The sequence below is a fragment of the Coturnix japonica genome, chromosome 9, assembly GCF_054131305.1.
Source record: "Coturnix japonica strain WE chromosome 9, WE-NBRP24, whole genome shotgun sequence".
Lineage (NCBI taxonomy): Eukaryota > Metazoa > Chordata > Aves > Galliformes > Phasianidae > Coturnix > Coturnix japonica.
The window spans coordinates 3,399,623-3,419,046 of NC_140671.1; the positions used below are offsets into that span (position 1 = coordinate 3,399,623).

The 19,424-nt window shown below is 40.2% G+C and overlaps 1 protein-coding gene across 3 annotated transcripts in view; it reads right to left on the reverse strand.

Annotated features, from left to right (window-relative positions):
* TMEM132C (transmembrane protein 132C) overlaps positions 1-19,424 on the reverse strand; it is a 156,686-nt gene that overhangs the window by 100,532 nt on the left and 36,730 nt on the right. For all 3 annotated transcript variants that reach the window (XM_085509482.1, XM_085509481.1, XM_015878410.3), the window contains exon 2: positions 16,854-17,742. Coding sequence is in view for 2 of the 3 variants with exons in the window: in XM_085509481.1 (XP_085365607.1) it covers positions 16,854-17,742 (889 nt within the window). In the remaining variant the exon portion in view is untranslated. The remainder of the gene's footprint in view (positions 1-16,853; positions 17,743-19,424) is intronic.

The following is a 19,424-nucleotide window of genomic DNA, read 5'->3' on the forward strand; positions in this document are numbered from 1 at the left end:
TTTGTGCTCCTGGAGATAATTTCTTAAAAGCAAAATAACAGAGGAATCAGCACAAAGATTCAAGTTTTAATCGCCTTTTTGGTATGATTGATTAAATATGTGTATAACTAAGCTGAATTCTGCTCTGCTTCAGGATGATTTCCTTGGGATTAGTCCACATTTGGAGCAGATCAAAAAACAGTTTGATTCCAGAGCTTCCCAAAAGAAATTAGTAGAGTTCAACGTTTAGAACTATTTGTGTTATGTGTTTATATAGTAGGAGAGAGATGAGAGAGCTGCAGTAATAAAACTGAGTGCTGCTGTTTCTTTACGCTCTGATTTCTTTGCTTGAAGCTAGTTTTCACCTGAATGCAGAGCACACACCAAGTTTATTTTAAGGTGCAGCAACAGCTTCTGCTGATGTCTCCTGCCACTATGTGGAAGTGTGATGGATGGCAGTGAGACGACACAAGCAAGACTTCAAAAGGTTTTGCCAGCATCAACCAACATATGCCCATAATTTGCACAGTGAGACTTGGCAGAACTCTTATTACAGTTCATTTTGTGGTCTCTGAAGATCCCATAAATATTTTTCTACAACAGAGGAACTTTACCACATTAATTATGATAGGATTGCACTGAATGGGAGTGATGCCAGGCAGGATCTGATAATTTGGCATCTTAGTGTTTAATATTTGGAATAACTGAAATGCATGATGCATCTGGAATGCCTACCAGATGTTTCATCTGTGCCATCAGATTTGGATCTTCAGTGATTAATTAATTTATTTATTTTTAATGCTTTTAAAATTGAAAGTGAATTCAGTGCCTTAAGAGAAGAAAGATAAATAGAAATGCTCTGAGCCAGGAACACTGTTGGCAGCATCTGTGAAAACTCTTTCACCCGTTTCTGTGAGAAAGATACTATTTTTATCCTGGGTTGTTCTTTAAAAAAAGTACATCCTTCAAGGTTTACTGTTTAATGCAGTTAGAACATGACTGGGCAGGGAGGCTGACAGCATTTGAAATTATTATGGAAATCATATTTCCTAAACAAAACCTAAGAGCGTCTGGAGAGAACTCTCCCAAGGAAAAGCTCATTACAATACTTCATCCTTTTCTCTACAGCTAGGGGAGGTAGTTCAGAACCTCCACGTAGCTTTATGTTAGTGGGAATCGACTTCTTTATTTTTTTCTTTAGCCAAAAGGCTGAAAACTAATAGTAAGACCTGATAAAACTAATTCTTATGATTAGGTAAGTATATAGCAGGATACATACCTGGACTAAAAGATGAAATTCAAGCTCCAAAGAACTCTAAAAGTGAATTCAGTCAAGAGCAAAGCTTAATTACCAGAACTCAAGGTAATAAAATCCCAAACACAGCTGATAGCTCTGCCATTTTGGACTCCAAAACTTCAGGAGATGTCAAGATTTGTGAAGCCAAAGTCCGTCAGTCACCCAGGGGAGTACAGAACACCAGACTCCATTTACATCAGTTCTGCATAGATGCATCACCTGCATGGCAGACCACTGAATCTTTCAGTTCCAGTTTAGCATGGGATGTGAAAAAATATTCAAAGAACGTAAATGCTTTTATGGAGGGTAAAGAAGCTCAGAAGTAGATTTTTTTAAAAAAATCTATTTATTCTCATTTAGTTTTAAAAAAAAGCCACAAAACTATGCATTTACTCCCTTCACAATCAACCAAAATCATGGATGTAGTCCCATGACAGTGAAGGAAAAATAAGGTTTTAGGACATACAGTTCACTGAGAGATGCACAGTGGATGCATACCTTTAGTTTGATTAGGAGTCATTTAAGATCAGCTCTCAACAAGGTACAGTCAGAAGTCAGAACAGCACTTCTGCCACATCATTACTGAAGGTGGTTATACAAGTGTTCATACAAGACAGACATATAGCTGTCTTGAGATCTGTCATTGGCATAACATTCTAATAAGTGCTTGCAACCAACCATCTTCACAGACAGATCTGTCTACTGTCTTCAAATCACCGAGCCAAGTGGCAAACAGCCAAAGCCTCTGCTCTATCTCTCCCTCTGTTTTTTTGGGGGGGCAGAGAGAGAAAGGAAACAATGCCAAAACAACGTTGGCAGTTTTCCCTCAGTCTGTCACTACTATCCCTTTTCAGCCATTAAAAGTATTGTAAGATATATATGAAGACAAGAAGGGCATCTACATGGAGGGAGAGGCAAATGCAGAATGAGCCCTGTTCTTTGCACAGCCTGAAGCTAGTCCCACGAGACACTAGAGAGGAAGTTGTTAGGGATGTTGATCAGAGGAACAGTAAAGAAATTCATCATCCCTTTTCATTCATAAATGAAGAATATTTCAAAGCCATTTCTATATATTTTTATACATACCGCCTTGTATACAAATAGGCACGTATATATTTTCTTGAGAAAGCACTAAGAGTAATAGAGTAGACCAGGAGACTAGTTATTTTCTTGTAGGTAAGAGGCTATTATTCTAGTCACGAACATGTCCATGGTTTTGCACCAAGGCTTTTAAAGATTTGTATCAATTTTGTTGACTGTAGACCCTTGATGACACTCCAAATCAGTGTTTTTAAATGCACTTTACTTGATTAGATCTCAATGGATTGTTTGCTTTCCTAACTATTATACACTTAGGAAGAGGGGAATAAGCCTGGCCTGCTTTCAGCCACTCTTCTATTGATCCAGCTCTCTCATATCAAAGGTGGTAAAGCCCCACTGACATCAGTGAGAGCTCTTTTTGTGTGAGAGAGCAAACAGGGCCATATGTTTGTTTAGGAATAAACAAAGTGAACTGAATCAAATAACACCACATATACAGAGTCACTATTTTGAAAAAAAATATATATTAGAATTGTATAAATACAAATAATATTATTTATAATACAAACGGAAATTTACTGCAGCCCAAGAAAAGGCATTGGAGCCAGAAGAGTTCAGTGAAGACAGCCTGATTTCATTTTATCCTATCCCACCTTCAATTTCAACTCCGCTAATGAGCATTTCTGAGAAGCACGGACAGAGAAAATTCCTTAGTTACTGTTATCCAAATGTTTTCAGTACGTGACAACCAGTTTTAATAATAGCTTTCAATAGCTACAAACCTCAAAGTGGTTTCAGGTCCATGCAGTGTATTCCAAGTTCTTACCAGCTGCCTGTCACTTACTGTCCTTAGTCCTACAGACCTTTGCTGAACCTCGGAGGAGAAGGATTCCTTTTAATCACTCTATCCTTCTCCCTGTCAAAATAAATAAATACTCCCATTTTAAATATAACAAACAGCCAACTGGAGAATAATAAAGGCAGGAATCTTTAAAAAAAAAAAAAAAAGTTTTAAACATCACATTGCTGAAACTAATAGAGACCACATTTACATAAGTATGTGTATTTAAGTGTTTCAGGTTTAGGATATGAGCACTTTGCCAAAAATGTGGCAGTTCTATTTGCTAGTCTCCATGGGAAATGTTATAAAGACTCAAAAGCAAACAAGTTTTCCTTTCAAATAAACTTGACCCATATGTTTCAGGCATATGTTTCCCTTTGAATCCTTGTCCCTCTTTGATGGTGCTACACACTCCTCCCCCCTCCCCGTTTAAGAGCAAATACTTTGTTGTTATAACAAAACTTTCCCACAATCCAGGGGGGCTCCGTGGGTTCTGAGGCTGGGGATCAGAAGTTCTGCACAGCATCTACAGAGGGTGTCCCAAGCACCATCATAACTATTAGCAAAAAAAATCCCAGTGGCACAAAGCACAGAGTGAAACAGGTTCACTGCTGAATTATCTGAGTGCTTCTTTATGCTCTTCTCGCATATCAACTAATGGTATTTTCTCCTCTTGCACACAAGCTTTCTATGTGGAACCAGCTCTAACCCTCCTCCTTTAATTAGGATGGCAATTATGTAAAATATACCTGGGAAAATTAATCGTGCCTTCCTTTAACTTACACAGAACTGGGTCGTTAACAGCATGCTGATTGTAGAAATGCACCCCACCCAAATTAACACATTGGGTAACAGGTAGTAAAGGCAACACAAGTGGGACAGTTTAGCAGAATCAAATACAGCAACTCCACATCCAAACGTAAGAAATTACAACTGTAACTTAAAATCTTTTCCTGTGGGCAAAAGGATATTAAAGATTTCTCTTTAAGGCCCACTCCACCCACCACAGGGTATTGGCATACGTGTCTTCTGCATCCATACTTCCAAGCATTTTTCCCTCATATCTTTCCTGATCTCCATCAATGTGCAATTAAACAAGCCACAGTGCCATCTTGCCCAGTTACTTGTAAATCTGACCTGTCTCACTTCTGTGAGCCTCACACCTGCCCTCATTAACACTCATGCATGAAAAGCTCAAGTACTGAACTCAATGCATAGAAATTGTTCCTCTTTCTGGATCTGCCTCAGTTTAATAACCCATCTTCAACTGTTAACAACTGTGATAATGGGAGGTTGGAGTTAGTTGTTACAGGCGGCTGGTCCTTAGCAGAAGTTGATCTGATCATGTCCTCATTGAGGTCAATGGAAGCTTTGACATGGATTTAAATTGTCACAGGATCAGATTTTGGATCAATTGAGATCTATGCCATTAACAGCAACCTTTACACAGCATTTACATGGATCGGTGACTGAGTTTTATGGCACTATCAGAACACACTGAAAAAACCCTCAGACTGTGAGGTCATTACCATGAATAAATTCCTAGTAATATCTGTAGTAAGAAATTATCACTGACTGCAGTAAGATTAAGAGGAGGCAAAGTGTATCATTTTTGCTAAGGATCAAGATGATTATAACAAGTAAAACGGTGATGAAGACAGAACAAAAATCCCACTTATCTATAGAAAGTTTTGTCAGTGAAAAAAGTTCACATTTGGGAGTAGCATTGCTTCTGAAATGAACACTGGATAAAAACCTTTGTTACACAACAGGCATTTCAACAGATGTTAGAAAAATATGTTTCAAAGAAGGGAAGAAGAATATTGTAGTAAACAAACATGTTGTGAAAGTGTAGGATTGCTTTGATTAATAAAACCCCAAGTTCCGTTGTACCTGATGCTGTACAAACACATCCCCAGACATTTTTCTCCTGTAACTTTTCTCCTTCATTGTGTGCTGGAAAAAAGAGATGGTGGTTCATTTGCTTTGCAGCCTGAAACAACTCTCAGGAGAGCTTCATCTTGCAAAATAAATAAGCATAGATACCTAAAGTCTGTTACATGCCTCATCCAAAAGTTCAGTTCTTTTAATTTCTTTTACAAGCCAGAGGCTGCAAAGAAAATGCACCTTATTTCATTGTTGCTTATTTCTTCTCACTTTCCCATCTTACTGAATTTGTGAAGCCAGATTGCGACTGACCTATGCAGGCACATGGAGGAATACACATACACTCACAAACAGCAGAAACAAGAAATTCCTCTCATTTAGCCTTTGCACAGGGACTCCGCAATCAGCTCTCAGACTGCTGAATGCAGGCAGCAGCATCTAGAAGACTGCTATGGAAAAACAAACAAACAACAAGGTACAGTCTGGTCTTACTTCCCTACTGTCTATCTGACCCTAGCAGACACATAAAACAGCAGAAACCAACAGCACCACATAGATGCAGACTGGCTAGCTCAACTGTAACTGCAAAAATAAGGAGCATTCCTTAGGAGAGACACTGTTATCTGCACACAGGTCAATCGAGGTGTCCTGCAGATGGAAGGTTTCAAGTATGAAACTTGGGCTCTAAGGGAAAAAAAAAACCAAAACATACCAGGTTTTGTTAACCCTACTAGATTTGTTCTCTGCTTGTACATTTTCACTTGACACTCAAGCACTTTGGTACTTTATGTTAAAGCTATAAATATATACATGTGTATTTCATATTTATGTATATTCTATATGTATGTGAGATAAATTGTACTATGATGAAACACATTAAACTCTACCAACTGACCACCAGCATCTGTGTGTCATACATTCACATCACAGGAGTGCAAAGGCTGGAAAGCTACTGGCTTGCAGCTGCTTGCTGATGGCATCTTAGTCTACAATCTACTGCTTTAGTCATTTCACTACCACTTGCTAATCATTGTGTAACTATATTTTATTGAACGGGGTGTGTATGAATATAACTTGTCTAGAAGGCGATCATTTTAGGAAAGTCAGAATCATTCTCACATTATTATTTTCAAGCCTGACCAGACCAAAATTTAATATACAAACACTGGAACTGTGATAACATTCTGCCCCCTCTCATCACATGCTGGAATGATATTTTACCTCTTGTCTAAGGAAACCCAAGCAGTATCAGATCAAAATACAAGCCTCACTTCGTATTTAATCAGACAAGAGAAACTTCAGCTCCAACCTCCTTATTTCACTCTCCAGCAAGAAGAAAAGGAACAGAAAGTGCATATAAAGCAAAAGAATTGAAGGAGTAGCTTAAAAAGAAAGAAAAAGATTTAAGAAAACACACAACATATATAAAACCTCTGTGTAGCCAACAGTTATTCATGTTTCACTATCTCTGTTCCACCTATCCACATCCAACTGTTATACCTTTACAATGACATCATACTCATGCTTCTGAGAGAATCTGTTCTAAATATATTTCACAGCAATACAGTGGTCCATTTTTCAAGGACCTGTGTTAAACCCATCTCAGACATGCACAACAGGTGGCCAGTGAAACCACTCGCTAGGTTTGTAAGCTATTGGGAAGCAGTGCTGCATGCTCTATGCTGGGACAGCAGTGCACAGACAGTCTTCTGCATGCATAGCCACAGACACAGGATGAGCTGTCTCTCACCTGATCTGTTAATTAGAGGAGTATTGTGGATAGGCTGTGACAGGTAGGAAATGAAGGATCGTGTAGTGGAAAGAGTAATGTGGGAACAAGTCTAAGAACAGGCAATTTTATAATGATGAAAAGGATTCAACCCTCTTTTAATCACCTCACTCCAGCATCCCTACCCTACATTATATGAGCTCCTTCATTCTGGACCTTCAGTTTCTAAATAGCTTGGAAGTGCCACAAAACAGCTTGAAAACAGAACACTCAAATTCCTTCCCATCAGATAAGGCAGCTTATGCAAGGCTCTATGCTCAGACAAGCAATTTGTGCTCCAGAAATCTGCCCCATCATTGTTACAACTGTCCACAGGAGCCTGCTTTGGTGACACGAGGATTTCAAGACTCAAACATTGCCAAACCACAATCACAAGTAACAAGCCAAATGTCTAGAATGGAAAACAACCCAAGTTTGGCTATTATTCACAATCAGCTTTACTTACCAGGAAAACTCATTTGGAATCTTAGAAGCAGCACTCTTCTATGGGCGTTCAAAGCAACATACTAGAAAAGATAGTCAGGTTTTAAAACTTCCTACCAAAAATAAGTCCATCCATGTTCCAGCTATATCCAAGGTTATCTACCCAGAATGAGTTCCCACAGAATTATCTTTTCTGTTCTGAATGACAAAGCTCTGAAACTGAACTGAGATGAGAAAAGTCTGCAAAATCACTATTTCTTTTCCTAGATCATAAGAATACGGTCAGATTGAGTTAAACCCAGTTTGTGCTTCTCATTTTTCATCTTTATTGTGAAAGCAGAAATAAGAATAGAATGTTATTTATTGAGTAACAGCCTTTGTACATACAGATGCTGGAGTGACAATTGTGATTTTTTTTTCATGTGACCGATTCATTTCCTAATGTTTATACAAAGACTCACTTACTGCCATCTTCCTGCATTTTTTTTCTCCACTCTTTCATGTTTCTGACATGGAATCAATTGAGTGTTTGGCAGAAAGAGGCAAATCACGGAGACAATATAAGTAGCCCAGGGGGCCCCTTAAGCACCATTTAAACAATTATCAAAGTAACATTTCTTATCCCTTGAAGCTCTTTTGAGCAGAGAACAACGCACTCATGTTCACTTGCTCCTGTCACGAATCCCTTACATTTCGCCTTTGAATAGCTGGGACTTAAATAAAAAGGCATAATAGAAGTGAATAGCGGTGAGAGATGTGGAGGCGGGATATAATTATGCCACTCAACAGGACAGTCTGAGCTTCCCAGAACAAGGAGTCCCTGAGCAGCCCCATTCCCAGAGATAGCTGTAACTCTGGCTGAGACTTAACTGTGTCTTGCTGTATTCCTTAATACTGCAGAGACAAAGCTGGAGTGGCTCTTCTCATCAATTACTCCCTAGAAAACCCTTGCAAAAAAAAATAATTGAACTTTCCAGGAGGATTCTCCCCCGTCCCCCAGCAGCTCTCACTGCATGGGAATGGTCCGTGGATCTGCTGGGTGTCATCAGGGCTCAAAGCAAACCAGCTCCCCTGCTGCAAGGGAGGAAGCAGAGAGCTGTGCTCTGCATTTGCAGCAGCCATGTAGCTTTTGAGCCACAGCAATCTAAGGGGAACTGCACAGCACAGCAGAGCCTTTTGGAGAGGTCTAGGGCTAAAAGAGCTTCAGACATCTTGTCAAGTGACTGGAGTTTTAAGTCAACAAAACCACAGTACTAGCAGAGGAAAAGAACTGCTACTCGCACCCATCGTGTTCAGAAAAGGCACAGGTGGGAACTTGAACAAATGCCAAAAATTCTACAGATCAGTTCAGCTTCAAAGGCACAAAGTTAGCATTCCTCATCTGTTATGAGGTCCCAGTTCCCATAAATGCTCATCAACAGCACAGGCAGGGATTGTCTACCCCCTCAAGGATTTGAAATCTAATTGAGAACAGGTAGGAGTGAAAACAGTTGAAGTAGCTGACAAAATTATGCATGAGCTGAAAGGCAAAACCCGTTATAAAGCAGGTCACCAAACTCAGAATTTATAGCCTTCTATCCACTACAATCAGGACATATTTGCACAGCTACGGCATCCATTAGGTATACATGATGAATAAAAGGAATGTTAGAGAGGGTTTTATGTTCGTGTTTACTTTGAGTAAGAAAAACACCGTAGTTACCATAGCAATGGACAAAGCACCCATTACCTGAGATGCTATGAAAATTAAAGAATGCAAACTGTAAATGACAGCACTTTAGTCATACTTGAGCAACATAAAGGGAGGCGAGGCATATTAATTTCTGAACTCTTCAGAATTTCTTTACAAATCTTCCAGAGAATAAATATTAAAATTAACCAGCTGTCACTGTCCATAGGCAGCAGATGAAGTCTTCTCTCTGCTATGTCAATATTTTCACCCAGCATTAACTACAATAGTTTTGTCTGAGACAGATAAAACTTTCAAGCAGTACCTTGGAGTCTTAGTAAAAGGAGATTATACGTCTGCTTCATGTATTTACACCCAGGCTAGACTGCTGTTTGCAGTGTCCTTTCTAAGGTTTTCTACAGCTTGATTTAAGATACAGAAGGTCGCTGGGGAATTACTCTGAAACATGACCAAGACCAGATCCTAATGGACTAGGCTAGAAGGTTGCTGTTACCGTTGTGAAGCTGAGCTCATTAAGACTGGAATTACAGCTTTCACATCATCATGAGCACAGCAGTATCCAGCAGGAAATCAAAACCCATTGTTAAGGATGCATGTAATGCACTTGAATGCCACTACCACATCACCTACAAGGCCGAGCGACCCTCCTGACACTACAACTGGCTGGTGTAATTCTACCACCTACTTTCCATTCTTGTATTTGTTCTAAGCCTGTCTTTTCACACCAGCTCTGCCCTCTTCACAACACACTGAGTAGACAAATAATTCAAACTATTTTATCAGCCACCTCCTCAAAATTTGCATTTACATACACTCAAATGTACATTGTCTACTATCACTGACAACAATGAGCAACCAACACCAGCTAAGTAAATACAAAACAGGTGTTTTGTTCATCCCCTTCTCTCCTGCTAAACTGTAATCAGCCTGCTACAGGAAGAGAAAAGAAGCTGGTACTAATGTGGTCTCATGAATGTCTCACATCTACAGATAAAAAGCAGCCTGTGAATATTCTCATTACTTTTGACAGGACTAAATTCGGGAACATTCCTAAGCGACAGCCTCCCACTGTGGATTGGTGTTTCCTTTCCAGAGGAAAGTCTCTCTACACAGTCGGGGATTTTTCTAAGCTAGACATAACCTCAAGCAGAAAAACACTTGTGGTTGTATTTCTACAACCTGCTGAGACCGGGCACATCACATGACTGACTTCAGCAATTAACATCACAGCATCTAAATGTTTAAAAGCTACAGCAAAGCAAGGCCTAAGCAGTCATGTACTCTACAGGAAAATTTACCTTCTTAACACTGGATCCACAAATGCCTAATATGCCAAATGAGCAACCCCCTCTGGCAGGTCAGCAACATCTGTGCCTTAATGACCAGCTGGAGGGCTGAGCCGCCTTGTCCAGCACTCCTGGGGTGAGTGAAAGGCAATGTATGATTTAAGACTGACTGACACACTGGACCATAATATTTAAAACCAAGTTGTGATTCATGATCCGCAGCTATTTATGTTGTCTGTTTAATGACTAAACAGAGAGGCTGAAGAACTGAGTTCTGGACTTTGGTGTTTAAATGTCATGTATTCCTTTTTTAATTAGTGTCTCTTTCATACCAACAGCTCAGGCTGATTGCACTTTGGAAATCAAGGATTACATCTTAATTTGTAAGAAAAAGCAAATCTTTTTAAGCAGTCAGACAGCTGATAAGGCAGAGGGCCATGTCTGAAACACTGCTCCATTTTTCTTCCCTGACACTCCCCAAGATATGAGCTCTCTTCTATTGTCTAGTCTTGCTGATTTAAGCAGCAAAATGAAAGCTTAAAATAATGCTGCTAGAGATGATTAGACCGTTACTGCAAATTAACCCCCAGCAGTTTTGCTAATAGAAACATTTTGTAACCCACCAGGAGTCAGACAAACAAACAAAACATGCTTAATTTCTTTTTAACTCAGTCTAATATAAAGCACAAATTAATCAGTATCCCTATGCAGTGTAAACTTATAAAAATGCATCTTTCTTCTCAGAGAGTACAACACATCCCAACATCACTCTCTGAAGATGAGCACACAGGACAAAGCAGGATTTAGAGGAAGCACTTTGGGACCCCATTTGAATTCCAAAGGAAATAGTGACAAAAATAAGGTCAGATGCCCAATAGCTTCACAATAACACTCAGAATTCTTTAGACTCCTGAAGCAGAACAGCGGTTCTCACCATCCTCATGTCTTCTGAGGAAGCTTCAACTATAAAATGTCATAAGAACACAAAAACAATTCAAGTTCCTTGAGTATGTCCTGTCATGAATGAGGAGTGGCACTCAGCCAAAAGGAACTACAATCAATCTGACCATTTCCATCTTAAATAATGACGCCCACAAGCATGAATAAAACATACAGATGAAAACAACAGGTTTTTATGGTTCTTCTGGGCCAAGTACCTCCATACCTCCCTACTCATCCAAAAATTGCTGCAAAACCCTGGGCTATGTCCCTTCCAGTCTCATTCCAGCAAGCTGCTACTGCCTTTCCAGCTGTAACAGATGCACTGGGTCTTAAAGCTTCTCATATAATTTTTACTCAGGAATACTCATTTCCATTCAGATCTACAGGCTCACACATTTTCTTGCTTACAGTGGCCTTGGACCCCAACAGCTTGTCAGATAATCACACTGGGGATTCCCAGGAGGTTCCTTAGTGCGTCAGATCACAGCCTTTTTCAAACAGCCAGAAAACACCTTTGTTCAACTAAAATCCACTCTCGGTAATACAAAATTTCCCTCCCTACTGCTGGTAGGACTGTTGGTTTATACGGCATGATCTTTTAATGACCCACCATAGCTTATAATCAGGCTAAGCAAAGTATTTCCAGGAAGGGGTTTTAACAAGATGTTTCAATGTAACATTTCTGAAATTTATTTACACATAAACAGTTGCTGAAGATTAACCAACAAGTTCAGCTCCAGCACTCCTGCTGCAGAATCGATAGATAGCCATGCTCTGTCAGTCTGCCAATGCCCTGATGCCACACTTTTATGCTCTCTCTTTTATGGACTCCTCTTGAGATAACCCCTATCAACTTATCCTACTTTTCCTATCAGTATTTTAAAGAAAAGATCTCAAACACCAGCCTGAAGTGCAAAAGTCAGTTTCACTAATGGAAATAGGCCTGAATTTGGCTGAAGGAACCCAGAATTTGAGAATGCATTGCAGAAACAACCACTTTCATGACACGGAGGAAATCCATGCAAAGATCACACTATTTATTAAAGGTTTTTCTTGTTTTAAGACTCCTGCACAAAGCTCCACCTTACAGGCAGCTGATCAGGGTGTTCGGGACAACCTTTTCAAAAGGGAGGCAGTAAGCTTTGATTCCCAGAGTCAAGTACTCAGATTTCTATGAACTTCAGCATCACTGGACTTTATTACTGAGCTCCTGAACACAACAGTATATGTGCATCTTCCCCTAGGTTTTAACAGACCTCAGTATCACGTAACACTGACTGCTGTCAATATATGTTAGGAACTGCCATATAAAGCTGCCTCCACTGATCAGTTTAATAGCTTTTCTCGCTGCATTTATCCTCTATCCTTCATCCAATCTGTAGATTATCACTACTAATCGTCCATTGTCTTAGGCCGATTTGATTACTGGACAAAGGTAATTCAGTAACTGTTTATAACCCACAGCCCATTGGGTGCAGTTAGTTGCACTGCAAAAGTCTATAACAGTAAGCCTAAGCCTAAGGAGGGGACTGAAGAGCTGAAAAACAGATACTTTGTCCTTACATATGGAAAGTATCTGTTTTTCAGCTCTTCTTTCTAATCGGGACAGATAACTTCATCCCTTTTCCCTTCACTTATCATTCTCAATAGCACCAGTAAATCGGCTTGTGTGGTAGGTAGCTCAGCCCCCTCTCCAACTCATTAGAGTTTAGCTGCTGCCCAGCAGAGTAACACAAAGCATTCAGCATTCCCAATTTTTGTTTTAGCCCTGCACAGCACTATTCCAATTCAAACACAGTATATCAAGCCATGGAAAAAACAGATGGAAAGATCCTTTAATGTCTGGAAAAGTTATTTAGAACTACAGAACAAAGCCAGCAATGCACGCAGGCCAAACTTCTCAAAGCTGCCTAATGCATTCAGCTCACTGGCTCCCCAGCACTACAAACACAGAAGTTGAGTGGCCAGCTTCCCAGTAACCTTCAAATATCTCAGCTTACACATGCATTTCTTTCTGAAAGTTAACAAGAATGACTTGTTTTCAGTACGTTATGATCTTTCCATTATTTGTAGCCTGCTGGGTGTGAGGGAGGTTCACAGAAGCATTCAGGAACAAGGTCTTGCCCTGAGGATTTTGCTTTCTAATCCTTACATACAGTGTACACAAATGATGACTCAGATTAGAAAAGCTTGAATACACAGCAATTGGTGAAGTGACAATCAATCAGTGCAGCCCTATGGAAGCCAGCGGCGTTAACTTACAACAGCTCCAGGAAGTGCACAGAAGACTCCAGTGATCTGTATTTTAGGAATTTATAGTTTTTTGTTTTTCTGTCCCGTGTTATTTTACAGTCTACAGAAGTTATGATGATGCTGCCTCACTTCTGTTCAAAGTCCACCCAACTGTTAGAAATAACATGGATTTTCCTTAGTCGCTGAGCAGTCAATACTCAGTGCAATCCAGCTCTCCTTTGGGGGCCCAGAAGTCCTTCCCACTGGTAGGAATGTGGCACAATGATGCTTCCCCTCTTCTCTATTTCTTCACTTCTATCAAGACTTTCCCATTCACTCTACCATCGATAATATCTGGCAAATCCAAAACCCCTTTTATCAGAGAAAGTTGAAGTCTTTTAGGAACAGGATTGACAGTCCTGAACATAATGCTGAACAACTTGCTCATATTTAGTAATAAGCATATAGAAAATACTTGCAAAGACTTCACAGAGGTCACTCAGCAGGAAAGGGCTGTGGGAAGAACCCAAATCTTGTAACTTATCAGCATTGTTTGAACTGCTTTCACAACAGCTTGCACTGACTAGATGCATGGGAAGAAGATCTGTTTATTCAGACAGTGCTCCTACTGCGTTAATGTACTACCATGCATAATTCACTTCATTCCCTGTCATGTTAGTCATTTTCTTTGACTTTACTGGTGTTATTGGGCTGATAAGTGTATGGATACAGTAACAGGATTCTGAATTAAGATACAATTTAAGAACACAGTTTCAATTCCACTGATTTGAGGATATGAGGTCATTCAGATTAGTCTATTTCATTTGTGCCAGAGAAGATTTGTAGCTATTCTTTTCCTAAAGCGATGATCACATGTTGTTTACTTCAACACTGGATGTTGCAATACCTCAATGAATAGTATACAAGAAGCAGAAAATAAACCCTCAAAGCCTGAGGATAGTGTGTGGTGTGTTTTTCTTTAGGATGATTAAATGTGAATGCATGTCACAGGATGTAGGGATTTCTCAGCTGGGAGCCCATGAATATGAGAGGATACAGCCCTATATCTAACCAGGCAAATGGCCACAGAGAAGGTTAAAGCCACCCCTAGGCAGAACCAGCATATGCGCTCACTTCACCCTGGTTGCTGCAGTCCTTTGCTCTTTCCTGGGAGGTGCTGGGTCACATCCCACACTTGCACATCCAGGAAGTTTTACTGAATAGAGATTTCCACCACAGAATCAGGAAACTAAACTGAGTTTTTCAAACCTGCTACCAGCACTCAGTCATTGCCTCATGGGACAGCGGCATTGAGAATCCCCATTGGGCACAAGCTGTCCTTTTCTACAGCAGGGTCAGGTAAGCTATTATAACAGTTTCCTTTATTTCTGTTGTTGTTGTTTCATTAAAAAAAGTAAAATTATGCCAAAAATCACCACTGCAGAAAACCATGGAATTACCCCTTCATGCCTACCAAAGGTTCAACTCGATGCCTTGACTGCACAGATCAGCATCTTCAGTAGATATGAAATTATAACATGCCTGCAGGATGAAGTTTTCAAGACTGACAGCTGTTTTGGAATATTGACATTGGATGAAATGTGACACAGGACTGGCCTGCTTTCTAGAAAACAATCAGTGCCACTTGCTGTGCTTACTCCTCTCTCCCACCAAAGGAAAGAAGGAGAACCACTGCCTCTTCACCTCCAATGGAAGTCAGCAAAAAACGTTTAAGATCTTCATCTCTTTCACCTCTTACATCTTCGTGCCTCGTTCAAAATGAATTTCAAGAAAAAAAAGCAAAGCAAATCATTTTCAACAGAAAGTGTTTCAACAAGCAAACATGGCCTGAGCTCTGCCTTTGTGATGACACAGATCAATCAATATACCAACAAATGTCAGACTATTTACTTCAAATAAATCAGTTATCTATTCTCAAAACCAAAAATAATTCATTTTGTCCATAACAGCAAGCCACATATGCAACTACTGATATCCCATATACCATTTCTGTCTGTTGTACCTCCCAGCATGCTAATGCAATCCTTGCCTAGGCAGATTCATTTCAGAGCAAAGAAATACATCATCAGATTGCAGCAAGCTCGTTTCATCTTCAACTCGCTTTTCAGGAAGATAAAGACTGAAACAGACCTTCAAAGGGTGATCCCCTCCTCTCCCATCCACCCAGCAAATATCCAGTTCATTGCCTTTGGATTTCTTCTTTCACCACAGCTATGCTTGTTATGTGGAATAGCATTCTGTTTCTACTACTTCATGAAAAAGGATTTTCAATAAAAGATAAGCAGCACAGGCAGAAAAGACTTCTGTAGCAGAGGTTTCACTCAGTAAACAGGTGTCTAAGAGATTATCTCACCAACTTAACCAAAGCTGCAAACATCGGAATGATTCTGGGGTAACTAAAATCCCCCCCCTTTTTTTTTCCTTCTTCCTTAAATAAAAGCCTTTTATCTGCCAAGCGATGCTTCCTGCTCTAAAGGCTATTCTCCTCGGTAGTTGTCAACTATGTATTAATCTAATTCATATAAGCCTTAGAAATAAATACTTTCATGTGTAGAATCTTTTGGGAAACTCTGATTCCCTGAGGCTTTAAAGAGCAATTGTTACTTATCACCGTGGAGATTTCCCTTGAATTCAAAGCCTGGTAGCCAAAAGGAAAAAAAAAAATACAAAATATTTCAGTGATTAACAAGTTTTCTAGTCTGTCATCCTCAAAGGATTTCCATCTCATTGATAGGGAAACTGCTATAGAATGAAATGAAAGAAAAGTGATCTGACCCAGTAGGGTGTTTCTTATGTTCAGAGGTTCTGCTTTCAGTGTACCTGCCTAAAGTAATCGCAGTTACTTCTAACAGTCCTTTACAATCAACGGCAATATCAAATGCATCAGGATTTATTTCAAAGGCTATAACATATTGACAGCGACAAATGATGCTTAACCATAAGGAGACAGTTAAACTCCTGTCTAAAGAGTTCTCATAACAAAATTCACTCAGTGTGAGGGAGGCAAAGTACTGTCAGAACACCTAAAGCAAGTAACTGAAATTTTGCTGCATTTAAACTATGCCTATGCAACAGAAAGCAAGTTTTAAAAGCTCTGTAGAACAGAGAACTTTCCCAGTGCCTTTCTGTCTGTTATTCCGCAGAAGTGGCCCCACTAAGGCAGCAAGTTACTGTATTTTGTATCTTGCTGCATAATATTGACATGTGTTAAGTGGCATGGCATATGTGTTAAAAGACTCCCAGTGACAGAGGCTTTCAAGTCCTTTTCTCGATGTTCATGAAGGAAAACAAGATTTCAATGATTAGGTGTAGTATTCACCTGAAGAAAAATATGCAGTGTGGATAAACACTAAATTGATTTAGATTTGCCCACCACCCCCAAGCGTGCTATCATATTAGAAACAGGAAAAAACAATCTACCATACCTGAGTATGAACTGATCCACTGTAGCGTTGTTGGCAATAGTCACATAAACGTTCACAACCTCTCCTTGTTTGACAGGCTTTGAGGGCAGCCAGATGACAATGTTACCATCCAGCCGTAGCTCTGTTAGCTGAGAAGTCTCCTGGCCTCGATAGAGGCTGATTGATCCAATCCGCTGCAGGTGGGACATGGTTTCATCCATGCCATCTTTGCCTGGCCGGATAGCATTTCCCTTCCTTACATCCTCAGCAGTACACTCTCCTTTCTCATCTCCTGGTTGGACAGTGTAGTACAGCTCCACAGGGCTTCCTTCAGAAAGATCAAGAGGCTTCTTACGACCCGTGACAACAGTGGGGGGGTTAAACCAGCCTGGCAGCAGTTCCAGCTCTGCCACACACAGCCCCAGGTCCCCCTTCAGCCTGCAGCTGCCTCTGACTTCCCGTGTCTCCCGGAAGGCGAACACCCGCAGGCAGGGCAGCCTCTCCGTCGTGCTGTAGTCATCCCAGTCCCTACCCACAATGTAGAACAGGACCTGGACTTTGGGCTTGCTAGGGTAGATTTTGTCACTCATTATGTAGGCCTTAAGTTTCCAGTTATAAGTGAATTTGTTGGCAGATCCAAAGAAGCTGGAAGTTATCATTAGGTCCTGGGGCACAACTTGTTCAATGGAAAAAGGTCCATAGCTGGCATTTAACACAGGAGGTCTCTTGGCTTTGTATGGGAAGAATGATTCCACTCTGGATTGCAAACTAGAATTTCTCATGAAGTCCTGGTTGGCTTCTTTGAGGAAGAATGATGTCTCTACACTCAAGATTCGGTAGCTCACAGGTAGGTATGTTGGTGAAGAAGAAAATCTCTGATTATTGTCCAAGACCCCTCGACTCTCCGCCACTAATAAAAGAAAAGGTGATGTTGGTTAGATTAAGTCTGCTTTTGGCATCATGTGCACAAAAGAAAAGCAATTCAGACCTCAGAGTTATCTTGCACTGACTATAGTTTTAGTTTTGTTACATCTCCACATATACAAGCGATCGTTTCCTCTAACGTTTAGATAGCAGAACTGAAGCAGTGCACTTCATTCTTTTAGGTGTTTCTATGCAGTATGCTCATGCAAGACTCAGTCCTATGCTATACATGTCCTTCAACTGAGAGCAACAAGATCTTGTGCCTATCTAAGTTTGGGCTGAGCTTCAGTATTTCCCCACTGCCTGGAAGTCGGAGGAGGGAGGTTCACACAGCAAAAATCAGTGGCTGTCCCAATAGCCATTTTACACAGCCAAACAGCAGCAGTGATTTCCTAACACACAGCAGAAAAAACACATGGAAGAATTGGCTTCCCTGCAGAAACTCTTTGAATACTGACAGTCATCTGGATGAGAAATTAACAGATTACTTTTCACTCCTACGCATCGTCTCATCTCCCTAACAATAGACCAAACAAACATGCGAGTTTGCACACACCAGTCCTCTTACAGACTATCCACAAATAGGAGCCAAAGCTTCCCAAAAGCAATTCATGAACAAACAGGGTGTATTAAACTACTAGCAGGACCGTTTTCCCCACCACAGCACACCCTCCTCCTCTCCCCATTGCCTTTAAACTTTCCACCCAGTCAAACTCTGCTCTGGCCTTTTCAATCTTTCTGTTCATTCACAGCACACCTATGGTATGCAGCATTTTGGTAAGGTGCACTGAGCTTCAGCTCCCAAGTCTGCTCATCACTACCCCTGTAAGGAATGCTGCCAGGAAATCAAAGACAGTTTTTGCCTTACAGCCAACGACAGAAATTGCTTTTCTAAGAACTGACACGTCCCATTTTATTATCTTCCTCTGTCAAGAAACCTTGCCCTTGCACAACTATTTCTAGCACTAAAATCTACACCTTTGCAGGTTCATGTTGTAAGTCAGCTTTCTAAGTAGTTTGATCACACACATCACAGGCTAGGAATATCTCAACAAATGCTCTACTTATGTTAAAAGTTTATATTACATACAAAAATCACATACGTTTCAATACATATAATAATGCCTGCATATTACACATTTATATTTGTATATTATATGTAACATAGTTTTATGTATGTATACATCATCAGTATTATAGCACACACTGGCCCGATCTAAGATTGAGCTAAGTACCAAGCTTCATTTGACCAAAATGGTGCCTGCCTATGATGAAGATTAACAACATATACTGGTGTTAAACAAGATGAATGAGAAAATTACCTAGTTAAAGTAGATAAGAATTGAGGACAGCCTTATATACAACATGTGGATTACTTAATACTCGCAGCCCCTCTTCCTAACTCATTATGAAGAGATTAATTGGAGGTACAGAGGGTAATTGAATTAAATTGCATCTAGTGCTAGACTACCTTCAGTACTTAAAAATAGACCCTGCTTTCACACATAAGTCAGTTCCCATATCCTTGGGGAATCCCATCAGAGTCAGGATATAAGGTTCTGCATTCATTCACCACTTTAAAGAAAAGCAACAGTAAAGACATTGCATCCTGCTCAGACTTGAAAAACAGTAACACCTAAAGAGCTCTTCAAAGCCCATTATGTCATC